Consider the following 25,697-nt stretch of genomic DNA (forward strand, 5'->3'; position numbering starts at 1 on the left):
CCGGTCATTTGAGGCATGTGGCCAATTGCAATTTAATTAGACACATGACAAAAAACACGACACACACTGGGGTCACCGCATTAACATGGCCAATGCAAAGCAACGGATAGCCTGAGGTTTAGACCCGGTTTAAGGGCGCCGAAACATTACACTTTGCCAAAAGAAAAACAAAACTTCAAAAGCAAAACACTAATTAAGCTAATTGCATGACAATTTCAATCAAACTACAATAAAAGAGAATACGCTTAATTTGATTAAACTATTCAGCTACGCAATGGTTGTATGTTCACCAGAGCAACATAACTGTAACTTTCTAAGGCACAATGAAATGAAACAAAAACAACGTCGCATGTTTTTAATAAAATAATAAGTTAACTCCAGAAATAAGATCATGAGGGAAAATAGTCAAACCTCCCGCTGTCTTTTCCTTATTGCTCTCACGACAACAAATGCCATCATATATACTATTTACCCTCAATATAAGATATATATCAAAATCATTCGTAGGCACTTATCAGGATCCTCTTTACAAAGGTACCATTATAATTAATATCGAATAAATAAAACTGTTTACTCTAAATCACTTTTACCTTTTCCGGGTTTTCCATTAGGCATTTTTTGTGTGCGAAAAAAAACACTAAAAGTAGACGGACTTTGACCGCAATTTACAGACCGACCCCGACCCTGCCATACAATATGTTTACATCGTTAGAAGCTTTGGAGGCTCTTCTTTCCAACAGTACCATTATAATACATATAATAATGCATTTATAACCATTTTTACCTTTTCTGGGTTTTACCTAAACGAATTCAGGGTTTTCCGGACATTTCCGGGTTTTATACCTTCCCATACCAAATGTTGGCTAAATTCTAGCATCATTTTTTTCTCATGTTATTTCATACAAATTCGAGCATTGCCGGATAGTTCCGTTGCATATGGAAATGGCTGTCATTATATTCAGAAGTGTTTGTCGGATTACACATTTACTTATGCTCATTTGAGAATAAAACAAAACGTTTACAGTTGTGTGTAATTAATTCAACGAGTCTTTGTTAAAACGCTTAACGTGATGAAAAAATGTTTTGACAATATTACGCATGAAATGCACAATTTCCACGAGGATTACACCGTTGCCATCATCAGTTTTCTAAGAAACTGGCCACTATTTTATCTGATTAGAATGGTACATGTGTAGGTATAACAATAAATGCGTTTATAATTTAACGGCAACAGTAGTTCAGCAACGGACAAGTTAAATTTCATAAATTGTTGTCCGTGGACCAGTATAGTTTTTTGAGATTTCGCCACCCCTGATGGGTAAGATCAAAATTCCAAAAAGTGCAGGGTCGCTCTTATGCTCACAGCTGCCATGTGTGTAAGTTTCAAGGTTCTAGTGCTAATAGTGTAGGACGAGATAGTGGCCAGGACGGACGGACAGACGGAGATAACCACAATATCCCCACGCATTTCAAAAAGCGTGGGGAGAAAGACAATTTTGGGTGGGTGTGGCCTATTATGGGCGGGGCGCCCCAGGGTTGGTAATGGGGCTATACATAGTTGAGATTGACCGTATTGTCATAAGAGATGTTCAGTATCACTTTGAAGTAAATCGGTGTAGAAATGAAGAAATTATAGTAAAAGGCAATTTTGGGTGGGCGTGGCCTAAGTGGCCAGGACGACCCAGGGTTGGATATGAGGCCATGTATAGTTGAGATTGACTGTATTGTCATAAAAGAGGTTCAGTATCAATTTGAAGTGAATCGGTGTAGAAATGAAGAAATTATAGTAAAAGGCAATTTTGGGTGGGCGTGGCCTATGTGGGCGGGGCGCCCCAGGGTTGGTAATGGGGCCATGCATAGTTGAGATTAACTGTATTGTCATAAGAGAGGTTCAGTATCAATTTGAAGTGAATCGGTGTAGAAATGAAGAAATTATAGTAAAAGGCAATTTTAGGTGGGCGTGGCCCATGTGGGCCCATGTAATCTGAGTAGATTACAAATAAGTATGTTGTTGCTATCAAAACATGTTTATGCATCGTTGATTATCACAGAAATTCCTTCTGAATGTATAATCTCCATCGTTAATTCGATCGTTTACGACGTTATTTGCCATGTTTGCCGAGTCACAATTTAATTCTGTATGTCCGCCATGTTGTCAAAATGTCAAATGATGTAAGCGACAGGTGCGCATAGCAACGTAAAATCGTCTAATACGTCCGCCTAATACGCGATTCTCACTTTGTTTAATTAGTATACGTCTCAGTAATTAATTCAATAATTAATTATCTTTAAGACGATATCGATAAATAATTAATTTGTTTGTGTTTTTAAATGTAATTATGGGTAACAAGAAATATCTTTAAAAAAGATATACGGCGTAAATAGTTTAATGAATGAGATCAAGTATAGCGAATGTCTTTTTCTGTGCAGTTCTTAGCTGCATCACACGCAGTACGGGATGTTACGGGGAGTTTTCGCGGCTTATTTTACATTATAACATATTGCTGGTCATAAACCTATTGATACAAAACAGAAAACCAAAAGAAGAATGGAAGTGAAATTTAAACATATGAGTCAACCGGCCACACGAGAAGTATCCGTATTTATAGGCGCGTTCTTCGAACAAACCTGTTTTAGTGGTTTGTCGGGCATTGCTATTTGATTCGATTATTAACAGTATCAATTATCATCGTGCTAATGCTTAAAGTGATATTATGGGCATTTTGCACTGTTGAATTGAGCTGAAAAGAATTAACAGGTCAAAATAGTTAGTTAAAATGTGGTTACTGATTAATTATCTGCAACTCACCTTGCTACCAGTTGTTTATAAAAATATATTTTATATTCGATATTCTTACGTGACCCACCCAGTCCTGTAAGCTGAAATGATCCGTAAAACAATTTCGTGTCTTTGTGTCGTATTAACAAATCTGCACTAAAACTAAATTTAGGTTCAACTCGTAAACGCATGATCAGTTGTCAAACGAAAGTACGGTTGATATTCAAATGCATTATTTTTCTCTTTCTGGTATATTGTTTTAGTATGATGATGCTGCATTAATTAATATAAGTGTATATGAAGTAGAAACATCAAAAATAATCAACGGTTGCGATAGACACCTATAAACTGTTACATGCTCATAATATCACTTTAGTACATTAGGCAATATGGACGAATAATTATTGTTAAATTTATCAACAATAATATTTATCATTGTATTGTTGAAAACACATTAAGAATCTATTATTTACATACCATAATTATATTGCTGAATATCTTCATTTAACAAATTTTGTGGTCTAAAGAAAATTCCAGGTCACCTAGTTCACGGATAGCGTCTTTATTATATAACGATTATTTTACTGGCCGCCAACTCCGGTGATGACCTGTATATAAACTCTGAATGTCCGCGAATTGACCCAATATACCTCGCGGGTTGAAATGCAATGCTTTAAAGTGAGGCCTCGCTTCCATTGCTCTTTATACTTTTACATGTTAACATGTTGACAGGAATAAGGAAGTAAGTACTAAATATGAGAACATAGCCTTTTAAGTATAAACGCTCTTGCGCTGGTAATACTCTGAAAATAAAAGGTGTACGCACAAACTGTATTGATGTCGAGAATTGAGTGTAAAACTCAATTCTGTTATTTTTTAAAGATCGATTGTGTATATTTGTAAATACTTATATTGAACTATATACAGTTTAATCCGTATCAACTCGCCATTTCACTTAAGTTTCTGTTTCTGGATTTATTTTCATTTGCATTGTTTAGTCGTACAATTTACGGTGTGTCATACCAGTAATAATGAGATTTGAGCCATGAATACACTGTATCAAAAATGAATACACAAGATCCTTATTAGTTAATTCATTGTGAATTGGTCAACACTGGCCTAGCTGCTGATAGGGTCTTCTCCAGAAATGAGATACACGGTAGATTCGCTGCAGCCAATACACAACTCATAGTGACACATATTTGTTATTGAAAAAAAGCACCATAGAAACGTCATTATAACCATCATGTTTCTTGATATTACTTGTTCTATCGCCCGTAATGAAAGGAGGACGAGATTATTAATGGCACTATCCGGATTCTGTACTTTGATAATACTTGTTAAGATTTTCAAATACATTTTATGAGCCCCCCAAACCGAAATTTGTATAAAGCACCACACTCGTGTCACTTATATTCAACGTTATGAATGCCCATATAACGATCGTTTGGTCACGCTTTGGTCAAGATTTGTGCCCGTCTCCGCCCCTCCCCTTTGATAACCCCACCAATTTCATGTAAAACTAAAGCGGTGGTATGCATGCGCGATAAGGATCTTCATCCTGCTTTGTCCCCACGACATAAAATGTCACATTTTCACGAGACTGAAACTTATTTTTCTCAATTTCTCTTGTATATACGGAAAAGGGATATATTATCTTTTATTCACATCAAATCATGTTCATTGTACATTAAACCATCATTACAGGTTGTTGTGTTCGTTATCGGTTCAAACGACATCGGCACAAAGACCCCGGTAATTGGGCAATGTTTTACACGTGTTGTGCATGACGTAACCTACATTAGCTGAGGTTTCTTTAATCTTAATTGCTGTTTTCCACATGTTACATTTAGGGGACTTGTGATATCGTCGAAGACATATAAACATACTTATCTTCATTTTTACTTTCGGTTACAAGTACCATCTTGGAAGTATAGTTGACTCAATAAATAATACAACTCCAAACAGAGGTGGCGCTAGAGATAACCGAACGTGATATGAAGCTTCGTGTTTTCATCAATAATAACAAAAAGAGGGCAATACAAGAAATTTACGCAAATATAATTGGTTAACGCGTCTGTCACGATTGTACAAAATGTCGTCATACTATCATAATGTACGATTATTTTGGAAACACTCACAATAGGGTTTTGAAAATTCTAATAAGATACATCGCTTCATATCACGTTTAGCGAATTATGTTGATGAATGTACGCTGTTTAATAATTGTGTATTATGGATGAACTAACAGATTCGAGTCCAATATCAATTATAAATAACGTTAATATCAAGTTGCATCTGCAGGAAATTATTGTATCGTCAAAACAAGGCCGGTCATTTGAGGCATGTGGCCAATTGCAATTTAATTAGACACATGACAAAAAACACGACACACACTGGGGTCACCGCATTAACATGGCCAATGCAAAGCAACGGATAGCCTGAGGTTTAGACCCGGTTTAAGGGCGCCGAAACATTACACTTTGCCAAAAGAAAAACAAAACTTCAAAAGCAAAACACTAATTAAGCTAATTGCATGACAATTTCAATCAAACTACAATAAAAGAGAATACGCTTAATTTGATTAAACTATTCAGCTACGCAATGGTTGTATGTTCACCAGAGCAACATAACTGTAACTTTCTAAGGCACAATGAAATGAAACAAAAACAACGTCGCATGTTTTTAATAAAATAATAAGTTAACTCCAGAAATAAGATCATGAGGGAAAATAGTCAAACCTCCCGCTGTCTTTTCCTTATTGCTCTCACGACAACAAATGCCATCATATATACTATTTACCCTCAATATAAGATATATATCAAAATCATTCGTAGGCACTTATCAGGATCCTCTTTACAAAGGTACCATTATAATTAATATCGAATAAATAAAACTGTTTACTCTAAATCACTTTTACCTTTTCCGGGTTTTCCATTAGGCATTTTTTGTGTGCGAAAAAAAAACACTAAAAGTAGACGGACTTTGACCGCAATTTACAGACCGACCCCGACCCTGCCATACAATATGTTTACATCGTTAGAAGCTTTGGAGGCTCTTCTTTCCAACAGTACCATTATAATACATATAATAATGCATTTATAACCATTTTTACCTTTTCTGGGTTTTACCTAAACGAATTCAGGGTTTTCCGGACATTTCCGGGTTTTATACCTTCCCATACCAAATGTTGGCTAAATTCTAGCATCATTTTTTTCTCATGTTATTTCATACAAATTCGAGCATTGCCGGATAGTTCCGTTGCATATGGAAATGGCTGTCATTATATTCAGAAGTGTTTGTCGGATTACACATTTACTTATGCTCATTTGAGAATAAAACAAAACGTTTACAGTTGTGTGTAATTAATTCAACGAGTCTTTGTTAAAACGCTTAACGTGATGAAAAAATGTTTTGACAATATTACGCATGAAATGCACAATTTCCACGAGGATTACACCGTTGCCATCATCAGTTTTCTAAGAAACTGGCCACTATTTTATCTGATTAGAATGGTACATGTGTAGGTATAACAATAAATGCGTTTATAATTTAACGGCAACAGTAGTTCAGCAACGGACAAGTTAAATTTCATAAATTGTTGTCCGTGGACCAGTATAGTTTTTTGAGATTTCGCCACCCCTGATGGGTAAGATCAAAATTCCAAAAAGTGCAGGGTCGCTCTTATGCTCACAGCTGCCATGTGTGTAAGTTTCAAGGTTCTAGTGCTAATAGTGTAGGACGAGATAGTGGCCAGGACGGACGGACAGACGGAGATAACCACAATATCCCCACGCATTTCAAAAAGCGTGGGGAGAAAGACAATTTTGGGTGGGTGTGGCCTATTATGGGCGGGGCGCCCCAGGGTTGGTAATGGGGCTATACATAGTTGAGATTGACCGTATTGTCATAAGAGATGTTCAGTATCACTTTGAAGTAAATCGGTGTAGAAATGAAGAAATTATAGTAAAAGGCAATTTTGGGTGGGCGTGGCCTAAGTGGCCAGGACGACCCAGGGTTGGATATGAGGCCATGTATAGTTGAGATTGACTGTATTGTCATAAAAGAGGTTCAGTATCAATTTGAAGTGAATCGGTGTAGAAATGAAGAAATTATAGTAAAAGGCAATTTTGGGTGGGCGTGGCCTATGTGGGCGGGGCGCCCCAGGGTTGGTAATGGGGCCATGCATAGTTGAGATTAACTGTATTGTCATAAGAGAGGTTCAGTATCAATTTGAAGTGAATCGGTGTAGAAATGAAGAAATTATAGTAAAAGGCAATTTTAGGTGGGCGTGGCCCATGTGGGCCCATGTAATCTGAGTAGATTACAAATAAGTATGTTGTTGCTATCAAAACATGTTTATGCATCGTTGATTATCACAGAAATTCCTTCTGAATGTATAATCTCCATCGTTAATTCGATCGTTTACGACGTTATTTGCCATGTTTGCCGAGTCACAATTTAATTCTGTATGTCCGCCATGTTGTCAAAATGTCAAATGATGTAAGCGACAGGTGCGCATAGCAACGTAAAATCGTCTAATACGTCCGCCTAATACGCGATTCTCACTTTGTTTAATTAGTATACGTCTCAGTAATTAATTCAATAATTAATTATCTTTAAGACGATATCGATAAATAATTAATTTGTTTGTGTTTTTAAATGTAATTATGGGTAACAAGAAATATCTTTAAAAAAGATATACGGCGTAAATAGTTTAATGAATGAGATCAAGTATAGCGAATGTCTTTTTCTGTGCAGTTCTTAGCTGCATCACACGCAGTACGGGATGTTACGGGGAGTTTTCGCGGCTTATTTTACATTATAACATATTGCTGGTCATAAACCTATTGATACAAAACAGAAAACCAAAAGAAGAATGGAAGTGAAATTTAAACATATGAGTCAACCGGCCACACGAGAAGTATCCGTATTTATAGGCGCGTTCTTCGAACAAACCTGTTTTAGTGGTTTGTCGGGCATTGCTATTTGATTCGATTATTAACAGTATCAATTATCATCGTGCTAATGCTTAAAGTGATATTATGGGCATTTTGCACTGTTGAATTGAGCTGAAAAGAATTAACAGGTCAAAATAGTTAGTTAAAATGTGGTTACTGATTAATTATCTGCAACTCACCTTGCTACCAGTTGTTTATAAAAATATATTTTATATTCGATATTCTTACGTGACCCACCCAGTCCTGTAAGCTGAAATGATCCGTAAAACAATTTCGTGTCTTTGTGTCGTATTAACAAATCTGCACTAAAACTAAATTTAGGTTCAACTCGTAAACGCATGATCAGTTGTCAAACGAAAGTACGGTTGATATTCAAATGCATTATTTTTCTCTTTCTGGTATATTGTTTTAGTATGATGATGCTGCATTAATTAATATAAGTGTATATGAAGTAGAAACATCAAAAATAATCAACGGTTGCGATAGACACCTATAAACTGTTACATGCTCATAATATCACTTTAGTACATTAGGCAATATGGACGAATAATTATTGTTAAATTTATCAACAATAATATTTATCATTGTATTGTTGAAAACACATTAAGAATCTATTATTTACATACCATAATTATATTGCTGAATATCTTCATTTAACAAATTTTGTGGTCTAAAGAAAATTCCAGGTCACCTAGTTCACGGATAGCGTCTTTATTATATAACGATTATTTTACTGGCCGCCAACTCCGGTGATGACCTGTATATAAACTCTGAATGTCCGCGAATTGACCCAATATACCTCGCGGGTTGAAATGCAATGCTTTAAAGTGAGGCCTCGCTTCCATTGCTCTTTATACTTTTACATGTTAACATGTTGACAGGAATAAGGAAGTAAGTACTAAATATGAGAACATAGCCTTTTAAGTATAAACGCTCTTGCGCTGGTAATACTCTGAAAATAAAAGGTGTACGCACAAACTGTATTGATGTCGAGAATTGAGTGTAAAACTGTTCTATCTATTAAGCCTTTTCATTCGAGATAAAATTGTTTCATACAGTAAAACAGTGTTACAAAGACGCGGATATGTTTCCAATGTTCTGGTGGTATACTCAAATCAGCCAATGGAATAAATGAAGTGTATTCATTCGTACCTAGCCGCGGGAAATTTTATTGGAATTTTATTGGACACTTTCAAAGGTCAGGCTAAGGTGACAAGCTGGCTTATGCAGCTTACGCCGAAAAATATATGTTTTGATATAACTGAATTATGTATGAAATGCCACGAGGATAACATCGAGCTTTTCATCAAAAGTCTCCGAAGTAACAGTCCATGATTTTATCGTGGAGGAATACACATTACCGACCGATTAGTGGTATAACATATCAATTGATACTGACATGGGGTTATTCACGCATGACTTATTCACAAATGCGCTGCCTCGGAGGCCATAATCTGATACTAGTCGGCTTAGAACTTAAGTCAAGAGGTTATCAATATGGACAGAAAACAGCGGGTACTCATGAAAGGGCATGGCGGCGGTCTTTGGAAAGGGCAGCGTGGCGCTAAATGGCTTTGAAAGGGGCAGCGTGGCGCTACAAAAAAGGGGCATGGCGATTCGCCACGCTAAAACGGCCTGGAAAAAACACTAACTCTACCTTACATATCTACTTACTCTACCTTATATATCTACTTACTCTACCTTACATATCTACTTACTCTACCTTATAGAGCGACGGACTCTACCGGACAGAGCAACGGACGCTACCTTACAGAGCGACGGAGGCTACCGGACAGAGCTACGGACTCTACCTTACAGAGCGACGGACGCTAACTTACAGAGCGAGGGACTCGACCGGACAGAGCGACGGACGCTACCGGACATAGCGACTTACTCGACCTTACAGAGCGACGGACGCGACCTTACAGAGCGACTACGCGACCGGACAGAGCGATTTACGCGACCTTACAGAGCAACTTACGCTACCTTACAGATCGACTTAGTCTACCTTACATATCTACTTACTCTACCGGACATATCTACTTAATCTACTTACAGAGCTACTTACTCTACCTTACATATCGACTTACTCTACCGGACATATCTACTTACTACCTTATATAGCTACTTACTCTACCTTACATAGCTACTTATTCTACCTTACATATCTACTTACTCTACCTTACATATCTACATAGTCTACCTTACATATCTACTTACTCTACCTTACATATCTACTTACTCTACCTTACATATCTATTTACTCTACCTTACATATCTACTCAATCTACCTTACATATCTACTTACTCTACCTTACATATCTATTTACTCTACCTTACATATCTATTTACTCTACCTTACATATCAATTTACTCTACCTTACATATCTATTTACTCTACCTTACATATCTACTTACTCTACCTTGCATATCTATTACTCTTATTTACATATCTATTTACTCTACCTACATATCTATTTACTCTACCTTACATATCTTTTTACTCTACCTTACACCTTAGACAAGCAGTAAGACCCAGTGGTCAATGGAACACCTACTGGTTGATTGAAGACAGCCTCAGAATTTAGTTCCATCTCATCCCAGAAAAGATTGCCAACGACGAGCCTGAACAAAAACTGATTTAAATTGAACACCTACTGGTTTGCTGCAGATAGCCTCTGAAACTTTTTTCCATCTAGTTGCTGGAATAGATTGTCATCCATTGACTTGTCTCAATAAACATCATTAAACAAATTTAAAGTCAAAGTATCATAATTTTCATAGATTAATACTTACAAGGCCCCCATACCTTTGGTAACTGTATGTTAGTTCAATAATTGAAACCATTTTTGTTGTATCTTCCGAATTACTTTTTTTAGGATTAACTGGAGGAGGATACCTCTGTACTGTGAAAACTTAAAAAACTAGTGACCTGAAAATCAGTAAGGGTCATCTGCCAGTCATGATCAATGTACCTATGAAGTTTCATGATCCTAGGCCTAAGCATTCTTTAGTTATCATCCGGAAACCATTTTACTATTTCCAGTCACTGTGACCTTGACCTTTGACCTAGTGACCTGAAAATCAATAAGGGTCATCTGCAAGTCATGATCAATGTACCTATGAAGTTTCATGATCCTAGGCCTAAGCATTCTTGAGTTATCATCCGGAAACCATTTTACTATTTCCAGTCACTGTGACCTTGACCTTTGACCTAGTGACCTGAAAATCAATAAGGGTCATCTGCCAGTCATGATCAATGTACCTATAAGGTTTCATGATCCTAGGCCTAAGCGTTCTTGAGTTATCATCCGGAAACCATCTGGTGGACCGACAGACCGACCGACGGACATGTGCAAAACAATATACCCCCTCATCTTCGAAGGGGGGCATAAAAATAGTCATAGTTGTCACTGATCAAACTGTGCTGACTGCATGCACAGGCTTATCTGGGACGACACTTCACAAACATGCATTAATCCCAGATTTTCCAGATAGAGGCTCAATGTGTTGCAAGATCCATAAGAAAACAATACCCATGTTCTTAACTTTCGATTTCACACGTGATCTTCAAAAGCAGGTAAGGTACTATTGATATAGTTTTTCCTCTGTTGTCCATGACACATTGGTCAACTGTTAGTAGACGTCATGAATGAAGTACAAATGTCTGTCCTGAGAAACTGTCTTCTCTTGTCCAACAGAGACTCGCCACCATTTTCCCAAGCCTGCCACAGGTGCTCTGTAAAATTAGTATATTTCCAAATGTTTTGAAACATCAAACTAAAAAAAAATCAGGTAAAAAATATTGAAAAGTGAAAATAAAATAATTAAGAATGTAAAGGTTTTTCATTTGTTGCATTTTAAACTCGTATTATAAAGAAGGAAAAGATGAAATTGCACTAAATTTTAGTGCAAAATCAATTTAATATTTTCCTTCTTTATAATATGATCTATAAAAAAGACTATTGCCAAGCAATTTAAGTCCCCTACAGGTGAAATTATTTTCAGAATATTTTTTATACATATTTGTTGCCATAGCAACAAGAATTCTTGACGTAGGAACAAAATGAAATGACGTGAATAATGTCCATATTGCCATCTATCCATGTTTGATGTTTCCTGAAAAAATATGAAGAACTTTTATAAGTACTCGCAGGATCCAGAAAAGTGTGACGGACAGACTGACACACAGAGCGCAAACCATAAGTCCCTTTCGGTTTTACGGTAGAGGAAAATAAACACAATTTCATTGGTCTAGACAGTGGTTTAAAAACGACACCATATTTCATCTTCTTGAAAGTCCGGTTTTCCATTTCAACTTCAACATTTAGGGTTTTATAACCAAAATTTATGTCTTGATGTATGAAATGTGAGTACCAAAGATTAATGTATTTGAAATATGTCAAGCATTTCTAAAGTTTACATGTCAAAGCAATGAAAACCAGCAGAACAGCAAACCTAAAAGCCCACTGCTATTTACCCCTTTAAACATTCGGGGATATACAAACATATGCAAGTCAACAGAACAAATAACACACATTCAAGTGTACCTGGCAAACTGCTCCATACCAAAGCACGCTACACTGGTCTTTAGACAATTTTGTGATGGTTTCACTAAATTCTCTCTCCGTTTCGGTATCACAAAGATTTCCAGCATACACGTGAATCACACATGGCTTGACTATTTCATATTTGTGTCTTCTGTGGCAGTCGCAGACCTCTTGTGACATGGTTTCAAGCATTGTCATAATGTCAGATTTTTCTGTGTGCACAAACACGTAAGTGTTGAAATCCGATGACACCTCACTGACCTATGTAAAACAACAGTTGATAAACTAATAATTTGGGTTAAAGAATAAAACTGGCGACAATGTCAGGTAGTTTGTTTTAAAAACAGTGGACCTTCCAGGTTTGTATCATTTTAGTTAAGATTCGATGATGCGGGAGAGTTACGGGCCTTGATCAACGATCACGCACAAAGATTACTAATTCATGTGTTAAGTTTCAGTTGAATACCTGTTTAGTAAACAATAATATAGATTTGTTGCAACGTCATGTGACCAAATGTTAAACAGCTGGAGACAACTCGACTGAAGAAGTATTTTTGGAAAAATAAAGAGCCCAAACTTTGCAATTCCTATCACAAATTTGGTTATATTGGAAGCAACACCATTATCATGAATTTTGTGAAGATTGGTTTAAAACTGTTTGACCTCTGAGGCTTAAACAAAGACCACAATGACTGGTCACGAGATCAACAAAAATTGCAAACCTTTATACCCTTCTACATCAGATAGCTGGGATTGATTAAAGTATCTTATGTTCCTTTTGTTATTTCTGGCAGATGTAATACTTTGTTACACATAATGCAACAAAACAATTATTGTCTCAGATTGCTATCTGTAGAAAAATGTTTGCTTCCTCTACATTCACACTTTACATGTTGTACCAGTATCAAAAATCTACGGCATGTCATCATCTACATATGGTTGGTTTATGGCATTGGTTTATGGCAGTGGATAGATTTCACAACTTATGGCCATTGGTTTATGGCAGTGGATAGATTCAACAACTTGTGGCCGTTGATTTATGACAGAGGATAGCTTTCACGACTTATGGCACTTGGTTTATGGTAGTGGATAGATTTCATGACTTATGGCCCTTGGTTTATAGTAGTGGATATAATTCACGACTTATATCCCTTGGTTCATAGTAGTGGAAAGATTTCATGACTTATGGCCCTTGGTTTATGACAGTGGATAGATTTTACGAGTAAGGCCTTTGGTTTATGGGAGTGGATAGATTTCACGACTTATGGCCCTTGGTTTATGGCAGTTGATAGATTTCACAAGTTATGGCCCTTGGTTTTATTCTTTCATATCATACACTTAAATGTGGTTACTGCATACCCGTTTGCAGGAGAGGCCTTTTTCTGAGATATGATGTTCCAAACACTGCAGGACAATTTCACTGGCACTGCCTGTTACTGACTGAATGCACACGCAAATACCCGTCTCTGAATAGAAAAAAACAACACATACAGCAGGAGAACTTTCTATGCAAAATTAATGATTTTTTAAAAACTATTTCTCAAATATTAAAAACATTAAAATACGTTTTAATCAATGTACTTGGTTTGTAGGTTTAATCTGGTAATATTGGAAGCAAGAATGATAAAAAACACACACACAAAACATGGTTATGATCATTACAAATTCGATTATGTAAAATCTCAATTTTTTTTCTTCGAAAATCTAAAGTAAGCTTGGAGACCATTATCAATACTTTAATACAAATATATTGTACAATTAAAATTATGATTATAAACAACCAGAAACAGACACACAGGAATTACGCCTCATAAATATCATCAATATATGAGCTGAGCTCTGTGAAAAGGGCGTTTAATGCATTTGCATAAAGTGTTGTCCCAGATTAGCCTGTGCACAGCACACAGGCTTATCAGGGATGACAGTTTTCGCTTTTATGGTATTTTTCCATTTACAAAAAGTCTCTTCTTAACAAAAATCCAGTTAAGGCAGAAAGTGTCATCCCTGATTAGTCTGTGCAGACTGCACAGGCTTATTTGGGACGACACTCTACAAACATGCATTAAACCCTTTTTTCACATAGCACAGCTCATATATTTTTTATTCACCTTTCATAATGCCTTCAGCTGCGTAGAGATCTTTTTTGTATGTAATCTGCAACATACAGAAGTTTTTCTTATTTAAAAATTCAAAAATCATATCCGATTATTGCCATGATTTTTCTGATTTAAAAATATGACAACAGGAATCATAGATTCAGAAATGTTAACAGTAAGTCTTTCTCATTGCATTATTAAAGACAAGGACTCTCATTCATTCTTTTTAAAGGGACCTATTCATAGATTTTTGCATGTATTAAAGTTTGTCATAAAATGTTTTAAATTGATAAATGTAAGCATTGGAACTACATAACTTCAGTAAAAAAACAAGAAGAAAATTTAATTATAAAGAAGGAACAAAAGTAATCCTCAACTGGGCTCAAACCACTGACCCTTGGAGTATAAGTCGAGCACTTTAACCACTCCGCCAACTGTGGTAACACAGCGAGAGATGCATTTTATACTTGACATAAGCAATCCTCATAGTGTCACAAAATATAACGATAAAAACAGAACTCTCATTATTATTCAATCGCTTCACGTTTGTAAACCTTTATAATTTTCAGGTTTTTACAAAAAAAGCATATAATGGCTATTTTAGAGCATGGTAAATGTTCAGTAGTATTGTTTCCTTGCAAATATCATAGCTACAACAAAAATTTACAAATCTGAAACAATTCATTTACAATTGTGTCAATTTACCAAACAAGAGGGCCTGAAAGACCCAAAGTCCCTCACCTGAGATTCAAAGGAACTGACCTGTTCTGTGCAGCCCAAGATGTCATTAGAACAAAATGTTCTTATCATGACTAGTAAACACCCTGCCAGCCACCTTTTTCAACAGACCAGAACCATTGTCATTCACATCCAAGATAAATCATTTAAACAAATATACTGACAAAGTTTCATGAAGATTCATAAGTCCATATAAGGAAAAATGCCCAGCCCACTGGTGGCCATGTTTTTCAAGCAACTGGAACCACTTTCGAACTTGTCCAAAATATCATTGGGACAAATCTTCTGACAAAGTTTCATGATGAACGTACAATAAATACGGCTTCAAGAGTGTTATCAAGGTTCAACTAAAGCTATATAAGGAAAAATGCCACGCCCCCTTGGCGGCCATGTTTTTCCACCAACCGGAACCATTTTCAAAATGATCCAAGACATCACTGGGACAAATCATCTGACCAAGTTTCATGATGATCGGACAATAAATGTGGCCTCTAGAGTGTTAACAAGGTTTTATAAAAGCATGATATATAGCCATATTAGGAAAAATGCCCCGCCCCCTGGTTGCCATGTTTTTTAAGCAACTGAAACCATTTTCGAACTCATCCAAGATATCATTAGGACAAATTTTCTGACCAAGTTTCATGAAGATTGGAAAATAAATGTGGCCTCTAGAGTGTTAACAAGGTTTTACTATAGCCATATGAGGAAAAATGCCCCGCCCCCTGGTGGCCATGTTTTTCAACCAACGGGCATCATTTTTTATCTTGTCCAAGATATAATTGGGATGAATCTTCTGACCAAGTTTCATGAAGATCGGACAATAAATGTGGACTCTAGAGTGTTAACAAGATTTTACTATAGCCATATATAGCCATATAAGGAAAAATGCCCAGCCCCTTGGCAGCCATGTTTTTCAAGCAAACGTAACCATATTCCAACTCATCTAAGATATCATTGAGACCAATCTTCTGATAAAATTTCATGAAGATTGGACAATAAATGTGGCTTCTAGAGTGTTAACAAGATTTTACTATAGCCATAAAAGGAAAACTGCCCCGCCCCCTGGCGGCCATGTTTTTCACCGATCTAGACCATCTTCGAACTCCTTCGAGATATCGATGAAACCAATGTTTTGACCAAGTTTCATGATGATTGGGCAAAAATTGTGACTTCTAGAGTGTTCACAAGGTTTCTCTATAGCCATATAAGGAATACTGCCCCGCCCCCCCTGGCGGCCATGTTTTTCAACTGAACGGAACCATTTTTTTTTACAACCAACATATCATTTAGACAAACATTTTGACAAAGTAACATGAAGATTGGGCATCAAATGTGACTTCTACAGTGTTTACATGGTTTTTCTTTTTTTTGACCTAGTGACCTAGTTTTTGACCCAGCATGACCCAGTTTCGAACTCAGTCGAGGTATCAATGGGACAAATGTTCTGATCGAATTTCATGAAGATCAGACAATAAATGTGGCCTCTAGAGTGTTCACAAGGCAAAATGTTGACAACGCACGACGGACGACACACAACGGACATAAGGCGATCACAAAAGCTCACCATGAGCACGTTGTGCTCAGGTGAGCTAAAAAGTGAAAAGGTCCCTTTAAAGACATGGACAGTCATTAACTAAATATAAACAATTGAACACAGTGGCACAGGAGACTGAAGAATTTAATGTACTTGAAACTTATGGACAAGAATTATCATCCATCCATTGTGCAGACTTTTTGTAAAGATACAATGACAAGTAATTGTATTTGTGTGAAAATGAGAATATGAAAAGAAATTTATTTTATGCTTTCCGGTGGTTTATAGTGAAATATCAGTGAATTAAAACTGATAATCAACCGAATCCAACAAATATCCTCTATAGTATTTAAGTGCAAATGTGATAAGTAAAAATGAGCCTCATTCTGAGAAAAGTGTCGTACCAGTGATGATTTTCATCAGATTGGATATTATCACCATAGCAACCAACAATCATACCTTCCATAGACTGTCCGGTCCAGGAATCAATTTTGCCGGGGTTTGGCAGTGTTTGAGGGCCAGGAATAGACACTCTGTACCAAAGTCGAGGTCATTCTCATCAGCCTGGGGATAACAGTCAAATGAGAACTGACAGATAGATTTACACATTGTATATGGTTTGCTCATTAACAAATATTAAGTTATTGGAAGTTTTTTTAAAAGACAGCCTAAGTTATTCAAGTATTTTAGATAAAGAAAGTTAATAATCATAAAAAACAAATATAAGTCAAAACATTTCATCCATTACATCCCTTACAAATAGCTTTGTGAACAAAAATCCAACCCAGACAAATGCCACCTGAAGTTCGCCACATTTGCCCATGTTAACATAAACCTCCCTGGATACTGGCCCTCTGTGCAATAAAAAAATTATCATTGACATATTTCTGGGTATAATGAATATTGCTTTGTAATGAATAATGACCACCTCTGCCTTCTATTGAAAATACTCTCCTTGGGGTGCAATACCCCTAAACTGCCTATATATTTATATAATGCCCACCTAGATTAACAATTTGACTGGGTAGCATTATCTGGGAAGGCATATGTTCGACATTCATACACATCAATTTGAAAACCATGGCAACAATTTAATTTAAACCTATTTATTTTAGCTTGATTGCATCAAAAGCCTAAGGCTTATTTGAAACACTCTCGAGTCTGTTTCCTGGGAATAGAACTAGTACTTATAGTCTATGGGGGAAGGCTCCCACAGTGGAGATCGAACCCATGACCTCCCAGTCGCTAAGAGTCACCATATCCACTTCGCCTTGGCGACCATCTGTTTTCTCAAAAAATTGAGTGTTCATCCTGGGCTTAGTACAACAAACATACTTAAGTGTAATTATTCTGACTAGCCATTGATTTTTTTCTCAATTTGTAAGATGATTTTGATCATCATCAGTGTTGGACACTAACTAATCTGAGTAAGGAGTCCAAGGACTCCGAACTTTTGAAATTTAGGAGTCCAACAATAAAAACACTTTTTATATCATATTTTTGGCTAATAACATAGGTCAATCCATGAAATGTTAAAATTATAGTGTATATTAGTATTCAGATCGAAGTTGTAACTGACTGCTGTTCAAATTTATTATATCACATTGCAAAATATTCAACACATTCCACTCCAGTAATATTTAAGCAAATAATTTACTTAATCATTGCAAGATTTCAATATATACTATTTTCGTTTATGTGTTATGATTGCTTGTTCAACCTCGACATAAGGGTTAAAAAATATTCTCTGAGCCTTCTGTTTTGTTAGTGTCATAATTAACAAATCACATCGTAAGGGTGGAACAACCCTATACTTCTCATTGCTTTAAATATATTCTTTATATTCTATTATTTCCAAGAAATTGGAAATTGTAAAACACAATATAATTTTAATTTTATATTTATTTCATCATTGGGTTTTTACACCATAAAAACATGTTCAGACAATATTTTGCATGCAAAGCACCATTTCCACAAGAAAAACACCCTGTTTCCATCATCAGTCTCTTCAGTAACTTGCCATGATTTTATTGTGGAGGAGTACACGGTAAATGGTAGGAACTGATTAGTGTGGTTGGTATGGCAAAGCCTACAAACTGTAATAAACCACTGAAATCATAAATTGATAGTGACACGGGTCATTCATGCTCAAATGATTCACAGTACCTTGGGGCCATAAAATGTACACTGTGTAAACAAATTTTGGCATTGTGATGATTTAAATAGTAATGAGAAAACTGTTTGGAGATGCTAGTTTACTACAGCAAAAATATCAGTTAAAAAAAAAAGGCCAAAATCATTTCATACTTTGCATGTTCCCCTAGTACTACAAGCACGGACAGTGACAGGGAACCAAAATAAATAATTTCAGAATCTTTTGTTTATGTCCATGTGTTCAAGCAGAATGATTTGTGGCAGATTTTTTGGATCCGCAAAAGTTCGGACATTCTTATCTTGCGAAACAAATAAGGAAATCAGCTGATTTTTTTAATATCTTATTCAAAGATGATCTTACAAGAGTCTGACGGCTCCCTTGATGCAAAAACAAGAAGTATGAGTCTCATTTTAAGGAGTCTCGGACTCCTGTTAGTGTCTAACACTGATCATGCTAAATTTGGTGTTCACACAAGTGTGTTGTTTTTTTGCTTCTGACTCAATCCTCAGATAGATGATGACTATGTGGATATCATTATAGCTGAGATTTATTTATACGCAGACTGACATTCTCAATGCTCAATAGCTAAGAGGAAACTCAAATCTCATCATCGGAGTTGTGCTCAAAAAATTAAGAATGATACTTAGCCTTTTACAAGGGCTGTTTGTAAAAGATGCATGCCCCCCATATGGGCTGTCCGTTGTAGTGGTAGCCATTGTGTGAATACATTTTTTGTCACTGTGACCTTGACCTTTGACCCAGTGACCTGAAAGTCAATAGGGGTCATCTGCAAGTCATAGTCAATGTACCTATGAAGTTTCATGATCCTAGGCATAAGCGTTCTTGAGTTATCATCGAGAAACCATTTTACTGTTTCGGGTCACTGTGACCTTGACCTCTGACCTAGTGACCTGAAAATCATTAGGGGTCATCTGCGAGTCATGATCAATGTATCTATGAAGTTTCATGATCCAAGGCATAAGTGTTCTTGAGTTATCATCCGGAAACAATTTTACGGTTTCAGGTCACTGTGACCTTGCCCTTTGACATAGTGACCTGAAAATCAATATGGGTAATTTGCCAGTCATGATCAATGTACGTATTAAGTTTTATGATCCAAGGCGTAAGCGTTCTTGAGTTATCATTCGGAAACCATTTTACTATTTCAAGTCACCATGACCTTGACCTTTGACCTAGTGACCTCAAAATCAATAGGGGTCATCTGCGAGTCATGATCAATATACCTATGAAGTCTCATGATCCTAGGCATATGTGTTCTTGAGTTATCATCCAAAAAATGTTTTCCTATTTCGGGTCACCGTGACCTTGACCTTTGACCTAGTGACCTCAAAATCAATAAAGGTCATCTGCAAGTCATGTTCAATCTACCTATGAAGTTTCATGATCCTATGCGTATGCGTTCTTGAGTTATCATCCGAAAACCATTTTACAATTTTGGGTCACTGTGACTTTGACCTTTGACCTAGTGACCTCAAAATCAATAGGGGTCATCTGCGAGTCTTGATCAATCTACCTATGAAGTTTCATGATCCTAGGCGTATGCGTTCTTGAGTTATCATCCGAAAACCATTTTACTTTTTCGGGTCACTGTAACCTTGACCTTTGACCTAGTCACCTCAAAATCAATAGGGGTCATCTGCAAGTTGTGATCAATCTACCTATGAAGTTTCATGATCTTAGGCGTATGGGTTCTTGAGTTATCATCTGAAAACCATTTTACTATTTCGGGTTACCGTGACCTTTGACCTAGTGACCTCTTAATCAATAGGGGTCATCTGCCAGTCATGATCAATCTACCTATGAAGTTTCATGATCCTAGGCGTATGCGTTCTTGAGTTATCATCCGAAAACCGTTTTACTATTTCGGGTCACCATTACCTTGACCTTTGACCTAGTGACCTCAAAATTAATAGGGGTCATCTGCGAGTTATGATCAATGTACCTATGAAGTTTCATGATCCTAGGCCTAAGTGTTCTTGAGTTATCATCCGAAAACCATCTGGTGGACGGACATACGGACCGACATGTGCAAAACAATATACCCCCTCTTCTTCGAAGGGGGTCATAAAAATGTATAGAGGTTGCCATGGTGTAATGGATTAGGTGTCGGCCTATCAACCATGGGTCACAGATTTCATCCCCACTGTGGAATGGTTCTTAAGATCTCTCCCAAAGACACCAAGTACTGGTTCTAGGCCCAGGAAAAGTACTCGATAGCATTTAAATAAGCCTGGGGCTTTCAATGCAATCAAGCTCAAATAAATAAGTTTTAACTATATTAGACTAAAATTTGTATAACACTGACTTTTTCATAGGCCTCCTTGATAACCCCATACTTGAATGCTTGTGGCATCTCACTGGCACGGTACAGGTTCCTGTCAAGGGATGCCGTCAGCATGTCGTTTTCGTCACCTTGTATTACTGTGGAAACCAGAGGGCGTGTCACACCTGCTGCCTAGCAACCACAGAAGATTATTAAGTTATTAGCGCCGCTCTGAGAAAAGGGGTTAAATGTATGTGCGTAAAGTGTTGTTCGAGATTAGCCTCTTCAGTCAACACAGGCTAATCAGGGACAAAACTTTCTACTTTAATGATATTTTTCGTTGAAAGAGTATCTTCTCAGCCATTTTTTTTTAGAAAACAAACTACATAAAAAGCATTTTAAGTTGCACGTTTTATTACAAACTGCATCTGAATGACATGGCATGAGTTTTTTTTACCAAAGCAGTTAAAACTTATAAATTTACTTATACTTAAAAATATGAAACACATAAATATTTAAAAGGTTTTAAATAACAAAGCTTGAAAACAAATACAACTTTCATTTTCTAGCATCATAGGTATATGATTTTCATTCACTGCTGTATTTCTGAACAAATGGATCTATCCCATGAAAAAAATGATGTACCCCATCATCAAATGGACTTAACAAATGAACAAATGGATGTACCTCATGATAAAATGGACTAAGCCCATGACCAAATGAACTAACCCCATGAACAAATAGACCTACCCCAGGGACATACAACATGAACAAATGGACTTACCCCATGAACAAATGCATTTTTAACGATGGTCTTGACAACTTCTTCATCAAAAAATGGTCTCACTACATCGTGAATGACCACGACATCTGGTACAGGCTGGACTTAAGTAAAGATAAAATTTATGGTGTTACTGCACAAGGCACGGAACCACGGAATAAAATATAGAACTCAGAGCTACCATTTTCAAAATTGACCATAAAGAGTTATACATTAACCTTGGTTCTGGGAAAACTTTCATTTGTTTAATGCATGTGCTTTATTAAAGTGTCATCTCTAACTCCTTTTTCAAAGATGCATGTAACATAGTGATATCTGTGGTAATCAGGAACAATACCTTGGAACTTGCTGAACCTTTTTTTGAACATTAGAATCTACAGTTTACAAACTAATGTTTGAATATATTTGAATAATGAAAAACAAATAATAAAATAACATATAAGTATTCCTTTCCATCCCTAATTTATTTACCATGCAATAATGCTTGAACGCCCACCCGGATAGATCTATGTCGGGTGTTGCTACCGAGCACAACTTTCACCTTGTCTTTGAAGCAGTCAACCATGGCTGTCACTCTGTCAATGTATTCTGTACTCACTATTATGACAATGTTTTGTACCCAGTCAAACCTGGAAAATAATTTTTAATTAAATAATTTAATCTATAATACATAATTTTAAATATAAAGTCTAACCTGCAAACAAATACTACTTAAGGGATGTGGTTTTTGTTGTCTTTGTTCACAGGTGGTTTATACTTGCAGGATCGATAAAAACTTTTCAAAATATGCTAGTAGTCTTTTAACAGGTACCTTATCTAAGCATGTGCTATTTTGTGTAAATGTTTGAATACTCAATGCATATATAATGTTATAAAGGATTGAAACCCAGTTTTGTTTTAATATATTTAGCAATTTCCTTTTGTTTTTATTTATATCTATTTCAACAATCATATACATATATAAATAACTATTGGCATATATATACATGTAATTGTACAAAGAACAAAGCACACAATTTACATAACATAGGAAACATTTATATGTCAAGAACTTACTTGAGAGCTAATAGCTAAGAACTGCGCACGGAAAGACAATAACTCTCTTTGATCTCATTATCTTTCACAAAGTCAACCCCAATCGACGCCTATTTATCTTTTTAAAAAGATATTTCTTGTTTATATTTTAAGGGTGATGAAGAAAAACTCGTAGCTGTTTTGAAATTTCTTTAGCGGAAGCAAAATTTTCTTAAAAGCTGATTTGATAATGGCAGAGATGTAGCCATGAAAAAAAACTAACAAAATGCTTTTTACCTGTAAAATGCCATCACTGTGTGAAAAAATATGGGTTTGTCCAGCAGGCAGGCAAACTGCTTCGGAGTCTGACAGCTAAACCTGTCCCCTGTACCACTTGCCGGCAACACAACACCGACAGCAAGCTCTGCTGATGACATCTTGATGGAAAACTGTCTGGATTTCAGTCACTAGTAAGAAATTTGATTATCTTAAATACGGTTTTGATTTATTTTCTGTACATTTTTTCAGGGACCTATACAAACAGGTCCCTGATTTTGTAAATTGATTCATAATGAAATGAAAATAAACTTACTTAATAGTAAAATAAAATTCAAAAGTGCTGGAATTTTTTTTATTTTAACAGTCATCTGTATTTAAAGTTCATATTGTTTAAGTACTAAATATTCTATAAATACTTAATTAATTGTGCAATATTGTTTTCAAATATTAAAAGTGACTGTACTTACATGTTTAGTAGTGTGTAGCCTACTATAACTCGCGAAAATGTATTGCATAAATTACTTCAATAAGTTTGAATACCCAATCACACTATTTTTAAAGTTAAATTCATGTATGCATTGTTCTTTTAATGATGCTTTTCAAATACGCTTTTGAGGTTTACATTTATTAAAAATACTTTTTTGCAAGCGAAATAACGTTTACGATTTGCTGCGATGACTACAGAGTCTTTCCAAATCTAAGCGCGTGCAGATTCCCGCCATACGTCAATCGGTTTCAATAAAACACGCATGGTACGTAAGTGTTTGCGTCTTATATACGTCCAGAAATACAGATACTATACCTATTAAGATGTTAAAATTATTGATCGTTTTATTTCTAGAGTCCTAGCAAATTTATAAAGACTATGCATCCCTCTTCGAAAACACAAATTTGAAACTTGTAGCCGGTTATGCGTTGAAGCACACCTGAGGGTGAGACTGAGTAAGATTTGAAGGGGCCTTTTCACAGATTTTGGCATGTCATGAAGTTTGTCATTAAATGCCGTATATTTATAAATGTAAACATTTGATCTTAAAATTTCCAGTAAAAAAAACAAGAATACAATTGAAAAAAGAAAAAAAGTAACCCTTGAAGCAAGATTATACGATTTGTTATATGTGTTTAATTGTAATATATTGATAAAATATGTTACAATTACACAAAATAGGCAAGGATAATTATACTTAAAAGACAAATTTCATAAAATGCAGCAAAGACAAATAAGCAGATTGCCCCGAATTCGCTCCGAGCTGATTGTGACGAAGGTATTTCATACATATTTTCCAATAATGACCGAAGCATTCGTCTTTTAGTTAGTGTTTGTGTGTTGTATGAATAGATATTGTTGCAGGAATGTAAAATGAACCATTAAACTAAATTAAGATTCACATTTAACATGCATGATTTACATGCTGACGAATTTGACTGTACAGACATTTTCGATTTCAGAATTAAATATCTGGCTTATTTTGCATTTTTCGACACATGTTCTTCTTAACTTTTATTTTAATTATCCCCACGCTTTTCAATATATGTGGTTATCTCCGCCGTCCGTCCGCCCTTGTCACTATCTCCTCCTACACTATAAGCACTAGAACCTTGAACATTACACACATGGTAGCTATGAGCATATGTGTGACAGTGCACTATTTGGAATTTTGATCTGACCCTTGGGTCAAAAGTTATGGGGGTTGGGGTGGGGCGGGGTCAGAGATTTTTACTCATTTTTTTTTAATGTTATTTTACATTAACTTCTTCATTTCTACACCGATTTACTTCAAATTAATACTGAACATCTCTTATGACAATACGGTCAATCTCAACTATGCATGGCCCCATTACCAACCCTGGGGTGCCCCGCCCACATAAACCACGCCCACCCAAAATTGCCTTTAACTATAATTTCTTCATTTTTACACCGATTCACTTGAAATTGATACTGAATCTCTCTTATGACAATACAGTCAATCTCAACTATGCATGGCCCCATTACCAACCCTGGGGCACCCCACCCACATAGGCCACACCCACCCAAAATAGACCACGCCCACCCAAAATTGCCTTTTACTATAATTTCTTCATTTTTACACCGATTCATTTCAAATTGATACTGAACCTCTCTTATGACAATACCGTCAATCTCAACTATGCATGGTCCCATTACCAACCCTGGGGCGCCCCACCCACATAGGCCACACCCACCAAAATTTGCCTTTTACTACAATTTCTTCATTTCTACACCGATTCACTTCTAATTGATACTGAACTTCTCTTATGACAATACGGTCAATCTCAACTATGCATGGCCCCATTACCAACCCTGGGGCGCCCCGCCCACATAGGCCACACCCACCCAAAATAGACCACACCCACCCAAAATTGCCTTTTACTATAATTTCTTCATTTCTACACCGATTCACTTCTAATTGATAGTGAACTTCTCTTATTACAATACAGTCAATCTCAACTATGCATGGCCCCATTACCAACCCTGGGGCCCCCGCCCACATAGGCCACACCCACCCA

General features: G+C 36.3%; 1 protein-coding gene across 1 annotated transcript; it reads right to left on the bottom strand.

Moving 5' to 3' along the window:
• Window positions 1–4: 4 nt before the first annotated feature.
• Window positions 5–23,862, bottom strand: LOC127859527 (D-ribitol-5-phosphate cytidylyltransferase-like). The gene is made up of 13 exons (XM_052397039.1): window positions 23,639–23,862; window positions 23,190–23,359; window positions 22,350–22,507; window positions 21,882–21,982; window positions 21,140–21,289; window positions 17,118–17,222; window positions 14,399–14,444; window positions 13,650–13,756; window positions 12,291–12,551; window positions 10,861–11,479; window positions 10,228–10,715; window positions 9,900–10,097; window positions 5–9,441 (listed from the first exon to the last, which is right to left on the bottom strand). Exons 2-10 carry the CDS (start codon window positions 23,327–23,329, stop codon window positions 11,387–11,389), a joined length of 1,161 nt encoding a protein of 386 aa, XP_052252999.1. The 5' UTR covers window positions 23,330–23,359; window positions 23,639–23,862; the 3' UTR covers window positions 5–9,441; window positions 9,900–10,097; window positions 10,228–10,715; window positions 10,861–11,386.
• Between the last annotated feature and the right edge of the window lie 1,835 nt (window positions 23,863–25,697).

This window comes from Dreissena polymorpha, chromosome 15 (genome assembly GCF_020536995.1).
Source record: "Dreissena polymorpha isolate Duluth1 chromosome 15, UMN_Dpol_1.0, whole genome shotgun sequence".
NCBI lineage: Eukaryota > Metazoa > Mollusca > Bivalvia > Myida > Dreissenidae > Dreissena > Dreissena polymorpha.

Bases quoted from the DNA above. Each gene is read 5' to 3' on its own strand.
- LOC127859527 (XM_052397039.1), bottom strand. From the start codon at position 23,329: ATGTCATCAGCAGAGCTTGCTGTCGGTGTTGTGTTGCCGGCAAGTGGT. The intron at 14,445-17,117 runs GTATGATTGTTG...TGTATGTTGCAG, and splicing joins GACCGGACAGTCTATGGAAG to ATTACATACAAAAAAGATCT. The intron at 13,757-14,398 runs GTGAATAAAAAA...TTTTCTATTCAG, and splicing joins AGCTGAAGGCATTATGAAAG to AGACGGGTATTTGCGTGTGC.